This window comes from Anastrepha obliqua, chromosome 3 (assembly GCF_027943255.1).
Source record: "Anastrepha obliqua isolate idAnaObli1 chromosome 3, idAnaObli1_1.0, whole genome shotgun sequence".
Lineage (NCBI taxonomy): Eukaryota > Metazoa > Arthropoda > Insecta > Diptera > Tephritidae > Anastrepha > Anastrepha obliqua.
The window spans coordinates 94,781,677-94,803,962 of record NC_072894.1 but is presented as its reverse complement, the minus strand read 5'-3'; the positions used below and the strand labels follow the sequence as shown (position 1 = coordinate 94,803,962).

Genomic DNA, 22,286 nt, shown 5'->3' with positions numbered 1-22,286 from the left:
TAGTACAACAATATTAATGTATTATAATAATTGGAAATCGCCTCCGGTACCGCCTTCGAACGGCAGTCTTCAGAAGCGAAGTGGCAACAATTATCAGAAACAACTTTTCCTAGATGATAAAGCGAAAATACCATATATGGTCGGTTCTCTATCGCAACCACACGACTTTGCGTCGGCCGAGCATAGCTTACAAAATTTTTTCATTTCGATTTTTAATTTGAAAAGAAGTGTTTTCCACCTTTTGCAAGACTACCTAAAATCTGCTTTACTTTTTCCATGGAAGTCCCCAATTTTTCCTATTCTTCTCGATAACCGCTTAAGCGATTTTGACCAAGTTTAACCAAGCGCGCCAGACGTTTCTTTGTCGTGCTAACCGGCGACAGTTGGACACACCAAGCGAAACCTCCTGCGGCTGGTACCGTTTCGAATACCTTCAGAGCGTTTGTATCCATTCGGATGGTATGACCAACCTGATCTATGTTTATGTCGCCGTAAAGGTCATCCAACTCATTGTTGCATCGTCTGCGATACTCGCCATCCAAATATCTTCTGCAGCATCTTTACCTCAAACACACAAGCGACTCATCATCCAAGTTTCTGTGCCATAAGATAGGACGGGCATGATGGGAGCCTTTTAAAGTATTAGTTTTGTTCGTCGAGAGATGACTTATTACTCAATTGCCTACTTAATCCAGAGTAGAACTTGTTTGCAAGAGAGATTTTACGTTGGATTTCAAGATTGATATTATAAGTATGATATTATCAGTGGTTGCTCGTTGCTAAATAAACGAAGTCTCGGTCTACTTCAAATCATAACTGTCAGCCGTGACGCAGGTATTGATACGCTATTGCGCCGACTGTTTGTTTGATGACAAGAGGTACTTCGTCTTATCCTCGTTCACCACCAGACCTATTCGCTTTGCTTCTTTATCTAGCTTAGAAAAGGCAGAACTAACAGCGCGGTTGTTAAAACAAAATTTTGTAAAAATTAACGTCCACTTTCGAGTAAATGTGCATATGTACAGGATGTTCGGTGACTGAATTAGGTTTTAAGTTCTTCTGCCTAACCGCTGAGTGCATGAACAAGAAAGGGACCGCGTTAGCTTCGTTGTTCCTGTGGGTTGTTTAGTCAAAATATCGCAGTGGACGGGTGGACAACCTGCGTTCCCAATCCAAGCGTATTTCAAGGCCAATGATTCGTGTGCAACTGTTCGTCGCAGATTTTGTTCACCTTGCAATATTCGACGTTTACGTGATGCCTCAAGTGAAGATTTGGAGGAAGATCATGGAGGCGAAGGTTCCGGGCAACAAATCCAGTCGCTAACGTCGGCGATTTCCTAAAGTAAACACTATATTTTGGAGTGATAAGCCCATTTGCTTTTAAATGGAAGTGTAAATAATTAAAATTGCCGTTATTAAACACAAAACCCACTACTAAAACATCAACAGCCACTTCAAAGTCCTAAGGTGACTTTTTTCTGTGGGAGTATCTCAAAAGTAAAGTCTATGAAAAAAACAACTATGAACTACCATCGCATGAAAATATCGTTCGCGAGGTTAATGGCACCCCTGTATCACTTCTCCAGCGAGTGGCCGGTCACAATGTATAGGATATAATTAAAAAAAAAATAAAATCCCCACTTCTCGTCTTTGTAAATGTTATTGAAATATTATTATCAAAAGTAGTTCCTTTTTAATTTAGCAAACAAAAAACAAATTTTTGATTTCCACCCATCCGTTTACCCAGGTAACTAATAACTCGCGCAAGGTATTTTAACGGCCTTTGGTGCATATACTGTGGGCAAAAAGTAAGGTGAATTTGGTTGTAAAATGAAAAATCTTTATTTATTCTTGTAAATCAATTTCATCCCCTTCAAAATAATCCCCTTTCGATGAAATACACTTATGCCAACGATTTTTCCAATCCCCGAAACATGCCAAATAGTCCATTTCCGGTATAGCCATCAGCATCTTCTTCAATTCAGCTTTTATCTCCTCAATCGACTCGAAACGCGTTCCCCGGAGTGGTTTCTTGAGTTTTGGGAATAGCCAGAGGTCACACGGACCCAAATCGGGCGAATACGGTGGTTGCGGAACGATATGCGTGGAATTTTTGGCGAAATGGTCACGAAGAACGAGTGCAATGTGAGACGGTGCATTCTCGTGATGCAAAAACCAAGAGTTGTTGGCCTATAATTCTGGTCTTTTTAGACGAATTGCTTCACGTAAACGACGCATAACGCTCAAACAATATTCCTTATTAACAGTTTGGCTAGGTGGAAGGAATTCATAGTGCACCACACCACGAAAATCGAAAAAAACTGTCATCATGACCTTTATTTTTGAACGACTTTGACGTGCTCTTTTCGGTCTGGCCTCGCCTTTAGCCCCATATTCGCTTGATTGGTGGGTTGTTTCAGGGTCGTAAGCATAAATCCAAGTCTCATCTCCCGCAATGATGCATTTGAGCTTGTCCTGATAGATAGAAAGCATTGTTTCACACACATCAACGCGACGACTTTTTTCCAAGAAATTGAGAGTTTTCGGTACCAAACGAGATTTGACTTTTCGTAGGCCCAAATGGTCTTTCAGAATGGTTTTCACAGATCCTTCGGATATTCCGATCATATCAGTAAGGTCTTTAACAGTCAACCGATGATTTTTGATCACTAACTTCTTCACTTTATTGACGTGTTGGTCATCTGTTGACGTCGATGGTCGTCCGGAGCGCTCCAAGTCATCAACACGTTCTTGACCCTCTTTGAAGTCTTTGCACCACTTATAAACATTTTTCTGCGACATGATCGAATCAACAAATGCCTTCTGCAACATGCTAAACGTTTCCGCAGCCGAAATTTCATTCCGCAAACAAAATTTGATGGCACTTCTCTGCTCAATCAAATCAGACATTGTTAAAATCGAAAAATGCACTCTTGGTCGTTTGGTAAACACAAGCGTAAATATATTACTGATAATGACATTCACATGAAAGTTGGCCCAGATGTTATTAACAGTGCTGCTAACTCATGAAAAAAATAACTAGAGCGAAATTTTAATCCCGCGAAGTTTGACAAATAAATTCACCTTACTTTTTGCCCACAGTAGTATGTACATATGTACATAATATTATTCATATCAAATAATTTTCAAAAGAAATGAAGAAGAATGATGAAAATTTAAGTAATTTTTTTTTTTTGCTTTTTTTGAAAATTGGCTTAAGTTTTGAACTAGCACACTGTTATTGGTATGATTGATACCGCTTCATTTCAATTTAATATTGTAAATATTTCATGCACTCGTAGATGCTTCACAATATGAAAATAAACCAAACCAAATAGCTCAATTGCTTCAAATAAAATAGATCTGGCCACTCCAATATAGTTTTGTCATAATTTTAGAATGAGACGTGATATTGCTGGCTCACTGTTCGTTCGTTACAAAATATATTATAAAATGTTAACGTAAAAATTGTTTAACCCATTTTACAACTAACTGTAAACACAGCAATTGCAATAAAAACGTCGGTTTCGCTCGAATTTAGACACTTCTCTTTAATTTTCTTTAGGCTTTGATCAGAGAAAATCGGCTCGAAGACAGAACAACCGGCACAGTCGGATACAGTAACTTGTGAATTTCCGGAAGCGGGTCAAATACAACCTGTGTAGATATCTAAACAATTTTTTACAACCTTAATTATTCCAAATAATACAATCCGCCGAATAAACTACGGAGTCAATTAGGCTTGTATAATTTTGTTTTTGGTATTCGCACACATGATGATACATACATACATATATACAAAATGCTTACTTGTATGTGTGTGAGAGAGTACCTGATTTAAATATCGTACATGCGGTAATGTTGACTTTCAATATTTTTCTGCGCTTCTAGTATGTGGCTGGAAACTTGTTCGCATAAATAATTCACACACTCGCCACCGGCATTTTTTTAATTTGCATTTTTTCTACACTTATCTCTTTTGCTTTTACACTTGTTGTTGATACACACTTTTCGTTTTGTTTTTTAAACTGTTTTGTACTGCTCAGTTTATCTATTCATTCTCTTGGTGTTTTGGCTCACCTCTTAATTTTTAAATTAACTGCCAATTCTTGGAAACACTAAACACTAAATAGCAACGACACACCGACCGAGAAAAACTTTCTGCATATTACTTTTTTGTGGTTTTTTGTTAACTTTGCGTTGTTTTAAAGCATATGAGCCACTTCTGCCGTTTGGCAAATTTTTCGGAACTACAACTGCTGATGATGCCCGTTTTTTGTTTATATGCACAAATATAGTAAAACCGGAAATACCTATTATATTGTTGTTTTTGCTCACCAAATACAAAATTGTATTTTTTAAAGTGGGGGCAACGTAAATTTATTACGATAATGTTTCTAGATCACTGCACAAAACTTAAATGAGAAATTATGAATTTAGTGATGACATCCGAACGTCTGGCCGATGAACTTGCACAGCCACACAAACTAATGGACAATGGCGTGGTACAACGTTGATGAATCGCGTCTTCACTTTCGTTCTTTAACTAGAACCGGAACGCTGGCAACACGACTGACTACTATATAATGTACACATACTTGCTACTCGTGAAGAACTTGCAGCACTTGCAACTAGATTTAGTACAAACGCACAGAAGTACTAAAGCACACACAAACACACATATACAGATGTATTTACCACACAGCGCAGCACCCAATAAGAATTCTTTATTCACCCAGCTCCTATATTGTACGACATGAGCTGAAAATGCCACTCGCGCGTAACAAATTTTTTTTGTTGCCTGTTGGCTATTGGATAATTAATTTTAAAATTCGTTTTATTATCGTAGTGAAACAAATGCTCAGTATAGAATACGTAAATCGATTTATTCGAAATGATATGAAAATAACGGTACGAAAACTCGTAAATAATTATTAAATTCGATTTCTAGTCAAGTGACCGAGCGATAAAACTTCCACATAGATGGAGAGTTCCAGTTGGTAAGACCACCGAACAACAACTGACTAGCACTCAACTAAAGTTGGCGTTGGCGCTGTCGCTGTCGCCGAAGCTGCGGCTATCACAATTGTTGTATTTAGCTTTGGCATTGGCTTCCTACCGCTTTCTGTTTGTGCCTGCAGCCGGCAGCTGTTTTTGGCCATTCGTTTCACGCTCGTTCATACGACCATTCGCTTCGCATGCTGTTAACATCACCCACCACCTCACACCCCCACCCCGCCTGTGCACGATGAGAATGCGAACATAAATAAACTGTGGTATTTGTTTGTTTGGTTTGCTGGTGCAAGCGCAGGGCACTGGGTGTATTGTGCTCATGACAATACAAAAAGATTTCGGATAAAATATATTTGAAAACCTGTTTTTGTATACAAATAGCGCTGGCCATAACAAAAACTGCCGCCACTGTAAAATAATCGCTTCGGAAACACCCTGTGTTTTTGCAAAGTATTATAGTATCTGAGAGATACTGTTTCCTTCTCTCGCGACGCTGTGAAGTCAACCAATCACAGCGTTTGGAAGCAACGTGCTTCACGCTGCAACCGTTAAGCGCTTCTCTGTTTTGAATCTTATTTCCGTTGGTAGGGCTGCTAAGTGTAAAAGTATTATAATTATTTCACAGAACACTTCGCTCATATGCTACAACTATCATATTCCAAGAAAGTAGCAAGTAATGCCGAAGATGAATTTAACAAATTAAAAATAATGCTGGCAAGGAAGTTTAAATAGTGGTATTACAGCCGCCGTAGCGGAATGGGTTGGTGCGTGACTAGCATTCGGAATTCAGAGAGAACGTAGGTTCGAATATCGGTGAAACACCAAAATGAAGAAAAAGTGTTTTCTAATAGCGGTCGCCCCTCGGCAGCCAATAGCAAACCTCCGACTGATCTGCCATGAAAAAGTGTCGACTAAATCCAGAAAGGGTGTACGAGCCAATTGTATATACAATATATATTGTATATACAGGCCCGCCATCTATCGTTACGGATTTGAACTAGGTATTATTTGAAGAATGGTAACACTTAGCTGTCATCTGATTTGACAGAAAATTAGTTTTATTCTACCGCTGAACGAAAATGGTTGTGTATACGCTCAAAGAACGCTGAGAAATATTGCGGCATTACTTTGAAAATCATGGTAATGTTGCAGAATGTGTACGAAAATTACGTACGGCAATGGGAAGAAGAAAAGAACCGAATGAAGCGTATGTGCGTTACTTTTCGAAAAAAGTAAGAGAAACTGGGTTGCTTATTGACAAACCAACGCGTGACCGACCAAAAACCGTGCGTACACCCGAAAATATTGCTGCTGTGGCCGATAGTGTTCGTGAATCACCAAGAACATCAGTTCACCGTCATTCTCAACAATTGGACATTTCGGATCATTGAGACGAATTTTGCGTAAAGACCTTGGTATGACTCCGTACAAAGGTACCGAGGCAGCCATATGAATGAAGTTGTGTTCCATCATTACCGGAAGGATTGTACTTCAATATAAAAAAAAAACAGTTTGGAAAAATATTGAGTAATTTCTTTTTTATAGCATTTTTAATTACGTAAAGTTATATGGCGGACCCTATATATGTCAATATATATGTATATACAATTGGCTCGTACACTTCTTTGTATAAATATTATATATAAGTATATATATGTATAATATATATATATAAAGAAAACAAGCACTAAACGTTATGGCTCCTTATCGAATATTACTGTCTACAGCATACTTAGATTCATTTATTCGCAATCTCAAAGATAGATTTTTAAAACATAAACATACAGTGCACAGCAGAAGTCCTGATACCCCCTGATGTTTTATAAAACATATCACGAAAGCTTTTGAGTATTTTAATATTTTATTAAAAATAAAATAAATCCAATTGTTCGCGTGTGAAATTTAAGAAAATATAATCTATCTCATGCTCAAATAAGAAGAAAAAACCATAGAAAATCTGAAAATTCCGTCGGCAAAAATGTTGATACTCTTGCAATAAAGTATTTACATACCTATGTATGAAAAAGTTTAATAACAATTTGAGAAAAACTACATTTCATATCTAGCAGGATATAGGTACTCGTAATCGAATAACCTCTTTTAGTCAGTCAGGCATTGAGTAACTCAAGTTTTTTGTATAATCCGAATTTATATTTTGCCATTCAGCTTGGAGCAAGCTTTTAAGTTAATTTTTGGAAGTTATGTGGTGTTTCCTTAATCGTTTTTGCAAATGATCCCATAAATGCTCTATAGGGTTCATATCTGGGTTCTGTGGAGGCGTTGATAACATATGAGGTACTTTGTGTATTAGCCACATATTCACTATGGAAATAAAATCCACCAGACAACCCCTTTTTTCAGCGCTTTGTAACAAGTTTTCTGGAAGGATTTTTAAATATATTTGTCTTTGAGTTTATAAGTTCTATCAAATTCCAGCCTTTTATTTCTATTAGTATCACTGACAAGGGGCTTTTTTCTAGCAATACATGCCTTATATCCATTTCTCTTGATTTACCTTCACAGTGTGTCCGATGAAACAAGGGTGTTTAGAGATGTTTGCAATATGGTAGCTATATTCCGAGCACTTCCCAAAGGATTATATCTATTGTTCTCCTGATAAGGCGTTCATCTCTCTCAGTTAGCTTCCTAGGGCGGCCTAATCTCTGCTTATTTTCGATCCTTTTCTCCTTTTTGAATCTTTGTATTACCTTTTGCACTGTTGCTTTACTCCTGATGTTCGTTTTCCCGATTTATGAGTATGATTTTCCATTTTTATGTATTTGCACAACAATTTTTCTCTCCTCTAATGTCAATTCTCTTCATGACCCGATTGGAGACGTAAAAACCCGTAAACACGAATGCGAAGCAGACAAAGCTGATTCCTTTTTTTCGATTACGAATGAGTACAAAGTGTATTATTCATATATTAATAAAGTTTTTCGAGGGGTCTCGACTCGGCCAAGGACTTAAGGCCTATAAGTCTTACCTCATTTATCCTAAAAGTGTTTGAAAGATTGATTGATTATCATATTCGAGAGCACATTGAATCCAAATTATCTCCAGCGCAACACGCTTACCTGAAAAGGAAATCCACGGAATCAGCCTTACACGAGGTCGTAGGGACTGTGGAAAAATCTCTGGAAGGCAAACAATTCACTTTGGCGGCCTTCATAGATATCGAAGGGGCTTTTAATAACATCAGGGTGGAGTCAATTATCACTGCGTTAGATAGACTAGAGCTGGAAAGACCTATCTGTCTCTGGATCTCTTCCCTGCTTGGCTGCAGGGAAATTAATGCGGTCGCAAGAGTGGCTAAAGTCACTAGATTCGTTCACAGGGGGACTACTCAGGGAGGTGTCCTTTCGCCCCTACTTTGGCTAATTGTAAATGACGAAGTTCTGATAATGCTAAATAAGGGTGGGGTTAAGGTAGTAGCATACGCCAATGCCTTGGTCCTGATGACATCGGGACCGTTTCCCTCAGTCATGGCTGAGATTTCGGAAAGGTCAAGGCTGTACTCAGTCGCAGGGCTGCCACTTGTGGCCTCCGAGACAGCTCTGACAAAACGGAGCTGGTGCTATTTACCAGAAAATATAAACCTCCACGCTTTCGACTTCCCAAATTAAACAACCACGTTCTCCCGCTCTCATCGGAAGTTTGGTTTCTTGGAGTGATACTTTACTCCAAACTCCATTGGAAGCCTCACATTAAAAATCGGGTAAAGAAGGCCAGTTTAGCCTTCTACTCCTGCAAATCTATGTTCGGTAAAAAATGGGGACTCAAGCCACAGGTCGTGCTGTGGATGTACAACGCCGTGGTTTTGCCAATTTTATCGTATGGATGCCTGGTTTGCTGGGAAGCTCTTCGGAAGGGCTATAATATCATTAAACTGGGGAGGGTGTAAAGGACTGCATGCATGTAAAACTTGCCCCAGTGCTGCCCTGAATGTCTTTTTGCACTTACTTCCCATCGACTTTTCCGACATTTCCATCCAGCTCAAAGTGCAATCAGGTTAAAGGAGGTTGGCCTCTGGAGACAATCTCTCAAAGGACATGGTAGCATTTTCGGGCAGTTAACACCGTATTTCTCCGAACTTCGAACAGATCTCTCTATCCGCAAACTAGAGTTTGAGGGTCGTGCTAGAGCAATCTTTCCAAATAGGCAGGATTGGATCGAGGGGAAATCTGCACCGAAGCTTGCGCCTTTGTCTTCACTGACGGTTCCAAGATGGAATCGGGAGTCGTAGCAGGGGTTTTCTGTAAATCAGCCAATTTACCTATCTCCTTTAAACTGCCGAACACTGCTAGTGTTTTTCAAGCAGAAGTCTTTGCAATCTGGCAGGCATACAAAATGCTTAAGGAACGCGGGAGCGAGGGAGATATTAACATTTTCTCCGATAGTCAAGCCGCGATTAAAGCTCTGACGACGCCATGGTGCAGAACGAAATTAGTAAACTCCTGTAAAGAAGAGATCAAATCTCTTGGGAACATAGAGGGAAATGAAATTGCTGATGAGCTTGCCAGGAAGGGGACTGAATTGGCATCAGAGACTTCCTACCCCTCGACAGTTGTTAAAGGGGATATGCATAAATTATTTCTCAGGAAAGCGCAGAAAAGAAGGAGCTCAATTTCTTCATGTGCTTTGGCCCCAATACGATATACCAACGACTCAGACTCCTCGCCAATTCAATTTCCAAACTCGTAACTGTGTCTACCGGTCACTGGACGATCGGTGTGAGGAGCAGAAGCTGTGAGGACCTTTCAGAGAAGGAGACTGTAGAGCATTTTCTCTGTAAACGTCCGGGTTTGGCAGCTAGAAGACTAAGGTCACTAGGAGCACCTTTCTTCGACAGTCTGGGGCAGTGCGCCAACCTAAGTCCCATCAATCTTCTCCATTATATCAACAGCTCTGGCTGGCTGTAGATATCTGCCAGTTGGAGGTCTCATAATGGTATCAAAACGGCGCTTTAGTGCTACTTGAGGAGTGCCAGGTGCACTTCAACCATTTCACCTACCTACCTAATGCTATAACAACAGCAACAACCAAAATAATTTCTATGAAGAAAAACCTTTCACAACAGTATTGACAGCTGGTTGCCAATTTTGCAGGTAATCTGCCATATATGAACGAGAAGATTAATTTTGTGGATTTATTGGTAATTAAAGCATATATGAACGCACTTTTATACATTAACCTAAATTAAGCTTGTGGGCAACCCTACATTTTTTATATCGCTGCTCTATTACCATAATTCATTCATGTTCTATTACCAATTTACACGTTCCACAGTTCATTACTAATCTACTACTCATCTAAAATGTCAAATTGACAGCTGCTATTAACTCGAAGTTTCGTATATTTCTTTCTTTTTCTGATCGTCGTGCCGAAGGTACGTAAATTTTTTGCCAGTTATTGTATTATAAAATAAAGTTTTTAATTAAAGCTTTTACTTGAAATATTTGTAATTCATTATCTTGAAGAGCTCAATTTGGCATTGGATAAATCAGTTTTCATGTATCCGTCGAGATGTTTTGTATATTTTGCGATTTTCTAATCAACGTGTATACTTTCTATTGTAGCACTCGGTTGAAAAATGGTTAACGGACGCATACCGTCTGTCTTCTCGAAGACTTATGTGACACCACGTCGCCCTTATGAAAAGGCACGTCTAGATCAGGAGTTAAAAATCATTGGTGAATATGGTTTGCGCAATAAGCGTGAGGTTTGGCGCGTGAAATATGCTTTGGCCAAAATCCGTAAAGCTGCTCGTGAGTTATTGACTCTAGATGAAAAAGACGAAAAGAGGTTGTTCCAAGGTAAATTATTGTATTACAAGAAAAGTTATAGTTAATATTAATCTGATGATATACTTAATTATCTGACACTTCTTGTCTGAAATTAATATTGACGATATACATATTTGACTAACTGAAGCCAAAATGTACCACAGTATGTTCTATACCATGAGAATACCACTAAATAATATTGGTTTTTTTTTTTTTTTTGTTTTTTTTATAGGTAATGCTTTGCTGCGTCGCTTGGTACGCATTGGCGTATTGGATGAGTCGCGCATGAAGCTCGATTACGTTTTGGGTCTGAAAATTGAGGACTTCTTGGAGCGTCGCTTGCAAACTCAGGTCTTCAAATTGGGATTGGCCAAGTCAATCCATCATGCACGTGTTCTTATCCGTCAAAGACACATTCGGTAAATATCAGCGGCAGTATACAACTGTCTTGGTCATTGGACTCTGAGAATTTAAACAAATTATGTTCAGTAAGACCACTTGGGAGTCGAACAGTTTGGCCTGTACCGGCTCCTAACGTCTTTTAAAATTAGTTTGCTTATATTGTTTAATGCATTGTGCAAACTTTTCCCCGCGTAAGTTATACAACTGAACGTTTTTATTTTTCAGCATTTAAGTATATGTTTATTATGCGAGCACTTACAAATATTTTTTTTATTTACAAATACAGAGTTCGCAGACAAGTGGTAAACATCCCATCGTTTGTTGTGCGTTTGGACTCGCAGAAGCACATTGACTTCTCGTTGAAATCACCCTTCGGTGGTGGCCGCCCAGGTCGCGTGAAGAGGAAGAACTTGAAGAAGAACCAAGGTGGCAGTGTTGCTGTTGCTGAAGAGGAAGAAGATTAAACAGTTCTATTTTATTTAAGTCAACAAATAATTCTTGAAAGAAGTAGGACAATGTTTAATAAAGTGTTTTTCTTATTTTAAACAAACAGAAAGATATCTTAAAATATTTGTTGAGTGGTGTTCAAATTAAAAAAAAAAAAAAAATACTCGCGGTAAAATGAGTAATCAGCAGTGGCAGAAAAGGCGCCGAATCGAAAAATGCAAGATAAATGGACGTTGAAAGTAGAAGAATATCCACACGTCAATTAATGCTCTATTGCTTTCTGTTGGCTGTAATTTTGCATATTCCAATGAAATAAGGTTCGGGGAGGAAAAAACAGTAATTGTGCGTTCAATTTCACTTCTGCGTCGGTTAAGGATTCCTGCCGTAATAAGTAAATGTATTCTTGTTAAACGTTTCTAATACAAAACAAATAAGGCAACAACAAACAAACCTTGATTTATACTCCATAACTTATGCAGTCACTTAGAAAGTGAACTGCGCATAATAATCCTTTTATTGTGATTTGTCACAACTCATGCAATAGTATATCCTTTCCTCATAGATAGTTAAAAATATGAAAAACATTGAAATAGCCAAAGCTTGGTGGCGGAATTACGAATTTTAATTTAATACAATGGCCTACCGCAGAATCTACAGAATTTTTATGAAGGAATCAATTTTGTATTATCGAATTATATGACATATTATATGTATGTAATTTTTTACTTTTGCAATATGAAACTGTTATGAAAAAAATAATTCTTTAATTAAAAAAAGGTATTCTAGGTTTTGGAACTTCAAAACTCAATCAAGTCAAGTTGACAATACTGCTATCAGAGACCGCACATCCTTCTGTATTCCCTCATTATTTAAAGCTGGCCGTAAATAGGGCATAATTCCCAACGATTTCTGCCTAGTCCTTAGCACACACACTGTACACAAATACATAAACCATTATTTCGTTGCGATTTTCATACTGCTAACATGCGAAACAAAAAAGCGGATCACAATATTGCTCTTTTTCCTCACTCTTATCTCGATAACGGTGAGTAAAAAAAAGAGAAAATCCATAAACTACCCATCCCAAGTAAATGAAAATTTTCAGTGCATAGCGGGTAACGGGTTAACGGATAACCGCTGATAATTTTCACAAGAAACCCTGCAAATTATCAATAATTTAAACAGATGTTTTTTTTCTAACAATGGCCTTCAACGAGTTGGTTCACAAATATAGCAAACGAAAGATTTCACAAGAAAATTAATTTTATTGTAGCCACGAAATGTCGCAATTGCGTTTTCCGCCCCGTCGCATTTGTGTTTAACCGAAGAATTTTCTGACGCAAGTAGATCAGCTAATCAGCACCCGTTAACCCGCTGTCACGCTGCGATTCTGTTCCGGGCCTAAGTACGTAAACAGTTACGTTAAAATCAAATGCGTATTGACGAATTATATATCTCGGTTTGAAACAGCAAAGCCAGAGGGTGAAACGTTTGGTGTGCCGGCAGTTTCTGTGAATAGGATAGAAACAGATACTTTGACTAACTCCGATATCCCGCCTTTAACAGCATTATCTTCACAATCTACTCGAAGATCTCGATCTCCCATTCCTGGCAGCCCAGCGAGAGGTCAAAAGAGGAAGTCCGAATTTCAGAGTAATCACCTATTTCGACGACAATTGCAAAACCAGACCAAATATGTGAAAATAACACAGGATATGGCTGAAGTGATGAGCAGACAAAGTATAGAAAGCTATAGAAAGGCAAGAACAGTTGATGGAACAACAGTTAGCATTAATGACGAAACAAACACTAACTATTGAACGTCAAGCAGTTGCTTTAGAAACGATGGCCGAATTATAAGCTGAACTTTTGTTTCATTTTATATTTAATATCTTTGTTTTTTATTGATTTTTAATATTTTTGTTGGAAAATGTTTCAATTTTTTTGAATGGAAATGATTTGTATTTACAGAGCAATCCTTAAACTAAGAACATATTCGTAAAACTTTAAATATATCTACATATACATCTACATATATACATATACATCTACATATATAAAAAGAAGTTACATTTCCTTGATAATCTTATAACTCAAGAACCGCCGAAACGATTGACACAAAAATTTTAGAGTTCTTTTCTATCTTTAAGGAGGTGGTTTGTGTGAAGTTTGATTGAAATCGGCGCAGCCGTTCCTGAGTTATGACATTTTATGTGAGTAATGGTTTCCTCGCATACGAAATGCCTGTATGGGAAAAACAACAACAAATACACAGCCGCTTATGAGCGTTTCTGTTGTACTATTGTGGTTGTAAGTGTATTATGTTAATATTAATTTTGGACGAAAATATAATAAAAACTGGATCATTCAAGGAACTGGAAAAACATTTTTAACTTTATTTATTTTAGCATAATTTATTAAGCGTAAAAAATTGAAATGGAAATTAAAGAATCAAAGCTTAATTACAAGTTTTTATCGGCTCTTTCACCTTACCTGTATATAGGTGACCACCACAATTAAATTTTAAAAAAGTACAGAAAAGGCTATTGTGACATCTTTAGAAAGTATGTTGAATGAAAAAAATCAACTCATTCAACTGTTTAAACATTTTACGAGTTCTATGAACTATGTAGCCGATTTACATTGGTATGAACTCAGTATGCTCCCTTAAACACTTTGCCAACCTTTGTCTTACGTCATTAGCTTCTTCTGATATATCCATTTCCAAGTCGCAGTCCTCATTTCTGTGCAAATTTGTGTCTTCAAAATCGGCATGTTTCAACTCATTTAATAATAAATCATCTTTTGTAAATTGAGGGTATTTCCAGATATTTTAAAGCCGGATGGCTCACGATTAAATTCTGATAGAAATAAAACGACTGGCTATTTTTACGGTCCAAGCGGAAGTGACTTCCATTTTATTCTTTCTTCCATTTGTCATTTAGGGTTGCCTTATTTTACTTAATACTACATCTCTTCTTAGCATTACTCTACGTTTACATTATTGGGTGTATCTTATACTATGCCTACACTTACATTAACATACATTCCATCAATAGGCGACCTTAAGGGTTTTACACTTTATAAAATACGCAAGCATTATGAGTCGCACAACAAGCGTTAATTAATTTCGTTGTTTTTCCTGGCAAGTAGTGCAAGTTTCGGTCACCTGAAATGCAACGAAATCTACTTTTTATGACTTAAAAACATTTCTCTATAATTCGATGCGCTTTAACTAGGATTTCATTGTAACTAACTTCGCAACTTTCTAAAGGGCTTTCGATATGGTTGCAGTTGAAAACCTGAGTCGCCTGAAAGGAAAATCAGAACATTGAAATATGAACGTGTGCAAGTATACTTTCGAAAAACATTTACCTATAAGCCAAAAATGTCTCTTTCCAGAGTCATACTCATTTGCCGCGATTATTTCCCGAACGAAGGAATCTTCGCTTTCACCGGGATGTCTGGCATCGACATATCTTACAACTAAGTTGGCATCACAAATCTGAAATAACGGAAATTTGTTCATGACTGCAAACATCTTTAGATAATAGAGCATTTATACTGTAAATTCCTATATTGTTCTTGTATAGATATTTCGCCTCGGTTTTCGGACATTGTATACTAATATGTGTACAGCCAACGCAACCAATTACACCCAGTATCTTAGTTTTCGTTCCCACGACAGTTGGTTCTACGTAACCGGAACGACCCGGATTTATATCCGGCCAAGGACTGTCACTTCAGCAGTATTCCTCGTATATGCACGGGGAATGTTTATGCTGCTACAACAACAACAACAACAGTATCTTAGTTTTTCTGTAAAAATCCTCCTTCCTTTTATTTTCCTCCTTCACTGTCATCTCCAAATTTATCCATTTGTTACAGAAGTAATTTTCAAATACACATCTAAGCACTCGGTAATAATTCGTGACCTCTATGGTTGTGCCACACAAGTAGTGTAGTTTTCCTCTATATTCTTTTAATAGTTTTCCGCAAGCGATCTCATGAAGCAAGCTAGTTTCGTCATCTCCTTTACAACGGTGCGTCTACGTCATTTTTGCATTTTAGGTGCGATCGCAATCTGTTTGAAAACCTCTTTGCTAACTCTAAATTTCTTGATAAACCTTTTACCGAAAATTAAGTTTTATTTTAAATACATGCGTACAAGCCAATTGAATGCTTACTCATTTTTTGGCAATCTAGAATGTTGTTACTATACCGCAAATGTCTACGTTTAAGGTTTCTTCATCGAAGTCAACATCTGGTTCGTTAAAGAACATAAACATTATTCGGCTTTCGATTTTCAAACATAAATTTTTCTTTGATGGAATATTCAATAAAACAGCTGTTATTTCGTTTATCAGCCCTGCCACATGATTTTATTAATATTCGTGAAAAGAAAACAACTTAACCGTAATCCGTGGTTCAAAGAGATAAGATTACGACCAATTTCATGAGTGACGGATATAAGAAGATACATATGTGTAAAAAAATTCGACGAATTGCAATTCCAAATAACGCGTATTGCGAAAAAACTAATTTAAATGGAATGAAAAACATTGAAATATATGTATTTAATAAGTTTAATTGATGCAATCACTCAAAATTATATTTTAAACGATTTGTTAATTTGTATGGAATATGTAAATGCCTTGCATGCATGACAATTTTCACAGAGGCTGCACTCATTTAACTTTTATCCGGAAAAGAATTTGCATTATTTGAATGAGTTATAGAACACTGAATTACATATGTACATATATTGAAAACATTTTATTAATTTAAAGCACTTAACTCAGTACTTTTTAGAATTTTTCATCAATTTTTAACAGAACACAAACAATAGCAGACCAAACAATAGCAGACCAGCTGTTTGTTGTATATAAATAGCAATCGCCAAAGTGCTGTGATCTCTTATAATTCATTCATGGCCACAATCCATCATTGTATTCATATAGACCGTTATTCGTATTTATTATATTTGTTTTTGTATTTTATAAAGCGAAATATAAAATAGCAATGCAATTGCTGCGTTACCGGTACGATCCGTTGTTGTTGTTGTTGTTGTAGCAGCATAAACATTCCCCATACTTACATACGGGGAATGCTGCTGGAGTGACAGTCCTTGACCGGATATAAATCCGGGTCGTTTCGGTAACGTAGAACCGATAGTCGTGGAAACTATCCGTATTCATATCCGGCCAAGGTATTCATGCCAACAGCATTCCCGAAACTTTTACGGGGAATGTTCATGTTCTTACAACAACAACAACAACTGCAATGCAGCTAACATTTGTGAAGTGCTTTAATATAATTTTTTACTTTTTCTTCTTCTGCTTACCAGATATTGTTTTATTTCATTTTCATCTATTCAATTCAAAATGTAAGTATAATTATATGAATTATTTATTGTATGACAAATTATAATATCAGCTACATATGCATATAACTTTCGGTTCTCATTTTCTTTAACTACAATACAGAATAAATATCCCACATAGCGTGTTGTGATGTTGTTGCAAAATCCTCAAATATTCCCCAAACATGTTTGAGAGTGCTTCTGAAGTGACAGTTCTTGTCCATATAAATTATATAAGTATTTTTGAAATATTTTGTTCATTTCAATTTATTAAACACTTTCATTAAGTTTTTCCTTCATTACTGTGTTGCCATTAAAACATTTAAATATAAAGTAGTTTTGAAATTTGAAATTTTCCGAATCAGGCAGCGCCAGAGATAGCGCTGCCGGCTTGCTGTAGTCATAACAATACCAAATCCTTGACCTTAAACTTCATTAGTAGTGGCTCAAGAAAACACGTCAATATTTCCAATTTGTGGATGAAAATTTGCAAACATATTTGAAAACTAAATCTATACTGGGCAGCAAGGAAAAGTGTGTATTGGGAGGCATAAAGTTTTATTCGAAAACCTTAAGATTCATAAAAACTAAAATGCCGAAAATCGAGAAAGTGAAAGTAAATGTAAAGGAGCGGGTAGATGAGAACGTTTGTGATTTGAGTTTGAGTGGAATCAATGAGATTCCTGTACGAGAAATAGTAAGTACGTTGAAACGTTGATTTGCAAGTTGTTTTCACTGTACATTCTATATAAATAACATCATGGAAATTTATTGGAATGATATTTGGTGAAAAATCCATGAGATACTTAAAAATTTCACTTTCATCTTTAACCCCACACTTTCCTTAGTACACATACAAATATGTTAGTATGTAGATGGCTCGATTTAGTACGAGTTGAAGGACTCACCCTTGTGCTTGTTTGTGTCAGTGAGTAGCTTTCCGTTCGAATTTAAGGGTGCTTTGTTATTAGCCCTACCGTTTGTTTGTGTTTTTTGATTCCTTGTGTGCCACATTCATACAACTTGCAAATTAAATGTGAGATCCCTTTTGTATTGAACAAAGTATTAACTTTCTCACTTTTTCTTTTTCAGGCTTCCTTTAAGCGGGTTACTGTGTTGGATCTGTCGAGTAACTGTATAACCTCATTGGGAGTATGTTGATCTACATAGACAAATGTAGCTAGAAACGATTTAATTATTTAAACATCTACGATAGCTTTAATCATTTGTAATTTTAGTTTCAAAATACTGGTCCTTCCTTGTCGAGTACATCCTTTTCAAACATATTGTGGGCCACTAACTCTGATTTTATTTTTTTTGTTTTAGCACCTTATTTAAAACGGTTTGTACGTCAGTTGTTGTTGTTATTGTTAACAGCATAGGTAGCCCTGTCAGTGTAGGCATATCATCGTTCGTCTTCGTCTAGCTCATCTAGGGGTAGGCCCAGGAAACATGCTGTTTCGACAGGTTGGGTCCAGAGGGAGAGTGGGGTTAGATGAGTCGGTTTAAGGGGGCATGTGAAGAGGTGGTTAGTGTCGTGTGGGGTACCTTCACATGCCCGACATGTGTTTGGTATGTCGGGGTCGATTCTGGATATGTAGGAGCTTAACCTGCTACAGTATCCAGAACGTAGTTGTGCCAGTATTACACGGGTCTCACGGGGAAGCTGGAGCTCTTCATCTGCAATAGGTGGTGGTTGGACTCCGATTACGGCATTCACAGGACGGGAGTTCAAGAAGGTGGTAACGGTCTCCCGGTGAATGTCGTTTATAGACTGTCTAAATACTGTCCGGTCCAGTAGGTTACGGCCGGTCTTGTCCTGGATTTCGCCAGCGTAGTCTAGGAGGTGTCTCCTGACGCGCCTGGGAGGCGGTTCGGGCTCAAGCAGGTGTCTGCAGGGATGAGACCTACGGTAGCATCCGAGCAGGAACTGCTTGCTGAGCAATTTGTTGTGCTCCACAACTGGGAGCATTTGTGCCTCGTTATGAAGGTGTTGGATGGGTGACATCAGGAGGCACCCGGTCGCTGTCCGAATGGCGGTATTTTGACAGGTCTGTAGCTTTGTCCACTGCGAATCACTAGTTCCAGGCGACCAGACAGGCGCAGCATAGTTCTCCGTGGTTGCCGGCTTCAGTTCGCGTTGAGAACCTTGGTGAAATAATCTATTTCCGTTGAATTTAAGTGATTTAGAGTGAGCCTGCTTATTCCGACGGAATCAATGGGTTTGAAGGCTTCCCCTTCCCGATAGCCACCTGCACTTTCGCTGGTGAAAGCAAGTGGCGCACTGATTGGCAATGTGTGTAGCCTTTTCGTACCACAACGCTTGACCATTCTAAAGAATGCTGAACCAAAGTATGTAGTATAAATTGTCGGCCAAAATAACGCCTTCGGGATATTCTGGATAGTAATGCCTAGGTTATTTGCGACACTGTTGTGTCGCTTGCAATACTTACCAAGCAATTTTTAACCAGTAGCGCTAATTAACACACACACGGGGCAATTTCGTCTCTTGGGCTGCAGTTGTTAATATACCTGGTGCCACCATGGAGGTCCTTTAGTGAATATTTTGGAAAAGTGCTTTCGCATTGCGAGAGAATGTTGCTCTGGAAGCTGTATATGTCTGTTGGCTGGAGCAATACAAACCTATATACCATAGGGTTCACTCAGTATGTGTGTATGTGTATGTGTGTTTAGGCCAGAGATGGCTTCATTCGTTACATTGATTGCGCCTCAATGAAGTAGGAACCTTCTTTGGCACACTCAGCAGTTGTACTCTTGATGCTTGTGGTTGGACTCGATGTCAGCACGGATCAGAGATGTGGTTCATCGAAATAAGCAGGGTTAAATTGATATGATAAAAGCTCTTGTTCGGATAAAGCCCCGAGTTACTTTGTATTTACCCATAGTTTCGTTAGTACATATATATTTTTAAACTATTGTCATTATTGATTGCATTCTAGAAAAATTTCGTCACACTTACACGACTCATTAAACTCGACTTGAGTAAAAATCAAATCCGATATTTACCAGAAGAATTTGGATTACTTCGAAATTTGCGGCATTTAGACTTGTATGATAATAAACTGGAACATCTGCCATTAAGTTTTGGCAATTTAACAAACTTACGATATCTGGATTTGAAAGGGAATCCTCTCATACCAGCGTTAGCAAAAGTAGTGGGTTTTTGCTTGACCACAAACGAATGCCGGGATTCAGCCAGGAACACTGTGAGTTTATAGTTCAGTTAAATGCGTCTTTATTTCATTCAGGTTATTGACAGGTAAAATTCTTGGCTCGGATGCAAACTGAAGCTGAAGAGACTAAGGAGCAGTACAAACTTGAGGCGTTAACAAGCAACGCTGTTGCTGCCGAAGATGTTGGCACCGAAGAGAAACCACTCGAAAACCAAAAATCAAAAAAATCTGCAGCTAAGAAAGCTAAATCAAAACCAAAGAAATCAAAAACAACCAACAATGATATAAACAATGAAGGGAATATTGCACCAATAAATATTAATAATAAGACAACAAAGTCAAGAAAGAATTCTAATGGGCCAACGAAAAAGTCCGTCTCAAAATCCAACACAGCTCTTACAACTGTTTTGTCATTTTTTTTTCTACTCGCAATAAACGTTTTAATTATATATTTAATTATGTTCAAGAATCCTGAGATTGCCGATAAATTGGTTGAGTTTATTCCTCATCAATATCGTGACTGGATATTGACTAAAACGGAAATCTTTCGTCTTCGTGTCACCGACTGGATTTCGGAATTTCGCACACCTCCACAGGAACACTGACGGTTCATTTACTTGAAGCCGTAAGCCAAAAAGCGAGCTTCAAATACAAAGATATTTTGAAAAAAAGCGAGGGATATATATAAACAACACCAGCTCATACCGAATTGTTGAGCTAATTGTGAAAGAGAAGAGGAGCAGTAATGAATGCATGTACACACGCTTTGTAATTAAGAATTTACCTGAGATTACCGCGCGTGCAACCAAAGATCATTCTAAATATCGAAGTTAAGAACTTTATTTTGAATAGGGGATATAACTTGAAAGTGAAGTGCTTTCAGTAAATATTAATTAAGGCTTTTACACTGCCAATAAATTCAATCGTAAAATTAGTTTTCATTATGAATTTACTCGAAACAAAACACATTACAACACCTAATACATTATAAGCAAACCTCTTGAGCATATGCACACAGATGTTAACTAAACTACTTAAATCACAGAGCTGCAGACTACATAAATATAAAGCTACACAACTTCAATTATATTATTACAATAATATTTACGAAATAAACTTCAATAGTTCCAGATTAGCAAAAGAAACTAATACACTCATACAGAAATCCTAAGCAATAGACTAAAAGCAACAGACAACATACATAAATATGCAAGAGATTACAAAAATTAAAAATTCAACACAAGCAAAGCTGTCAAATATTTTTCGACCACTCATTCAGTTTATTAATTCCATAGCCACTAGGAATTCTCAAAGAATTTCCCACACACATAGCTTTCTTTTAATTATGTTAACTTGTTGATTGATTGTAATAAGTTTTTTTTGTATATTTTACTCTATAATATTATATATTAGTTTACATACATATACACATATTATACATATTTACATATAATATTTTGTTGCGTTAGTTGCATCAAAAGAATATTTTTCTCATTACATGTATCGCAATCACGGATTTTTTTAATAATGTAAAAACTAATATCTTGACCAAAGTGTATTAATAATAATATTATTATTGTATATTAATTATTTTATTATTATATTAATTAATATTACTATTAATAAACTTTGATCAAGACTTTATACATAATTTACTTTTATAATACGAAGAAAATGCTCATCAGGAAAGAAAAGCATTTCATAATTAACTTACTTCAAGAGAGATTACATTTTTTTATCTACATATAAGAAATTAAATAAAATTTGCATTTTAGTATCAACTTGAAAAACGATCTATGTTATTGTTATTGTTATAACAGCGTGAAACATTCGATATGAGCTTTTGAGGAATGTGCATGTGTAGTTGGGGTGACAATCCTCGGCCCGATATAAGTCCGAGTCATTCCGGCAACATAGATTCGACTGTCTCGGGATGAAAAACGATTTTGTTATTTTTGATTTCATGTGTAAAAACTTCGCATTAATGTACTCATCATGTACATCATCAACCAATGATGGAAACTCAGATCCCACAATTTAAAGTTAAATTAAAACCAAACTTTTCTGGTTTTAGGAAAACGT

The 22,286-nt window shown here is 37.2% G+C and overlaps 2 protein-coding genes, 1 long non-coding RNA gene and 1 pseudogene across 3 annotated transcripts; 3 read left to right on the top strand and 1 right to left on the bottom strand.

Moving 5' to 3' along the window:
- Positions 1–10,325: 10,325 nt before the first annotated feature.
- LOC129242286 (40S ribosomal protein S9) lies at positions 10,326–11,757 on the top strand. The gene is made up of 4 exons (XM_054878854.1): positions 10,326–10,402; positions 10,593–10,829; positions 11,032–11,218; positions 11,488–11,757. The coding sequence occupies exons 2-4, from the start codon at positions 10,607–10,609 to the stop codon at positions 11,663–11,665; spliced, it is 588 nt and encodes a 195-aa protein (XP_054734829.1). The 5' UTR covers positions 10,326–10,402; positions 10,593–10,606; the 3' UTR covers positions 11,666–11,757.
- Positions 11,758–12,632: 875 nt separating this feature from the next.
- Positions 12,633–13,712, top strand: LOC129242122 (uncharacterized; annotated as a pseudogene).
- A 1,349-nt stretch (positions 13,713–15,061) lies between these two features.
- Positions 15,062–15,950, bottom strand: LOC129241556 (uncharacterized). The gene is made up of 3 exons (XR_008582145.1): positions 15,836–15,950; positions 15,214–15,775; positions 15,062–15,153 (listed from the first exon to the last, which is right to left on the bottom strand). It is a non-coding gene; the product is annotated as an uncharacterized LOC129241556 (long non-coding RNA).
- Positions 15,951–17,411: 1,461 nt separating this feature from the next.
- LOC129240736 (leucine-rich repeat-containing protein 59) lies at positions 17,412–21,746 on the top strand. The gene is made up of 4 exons (XM_054876706.1): positions 17,412–17,707; positions 18,103–18,162; positions 19,971–20,237; positions 20,291–21,746. The coding sequence occupies exons 1-4, from the start codon at positions 17,603–17,605 to the stop codon at positions 20,807–20,809; spliced, it is 951 nt and encodes a 316-aa protein (XP_054732681.1). The 5' UTR covers positions 17,412–17,602; the 3' UTR covers positions 20,810–21,746.
- Positions 21,747–22,286: the final 540 nt, after the last annotated feature.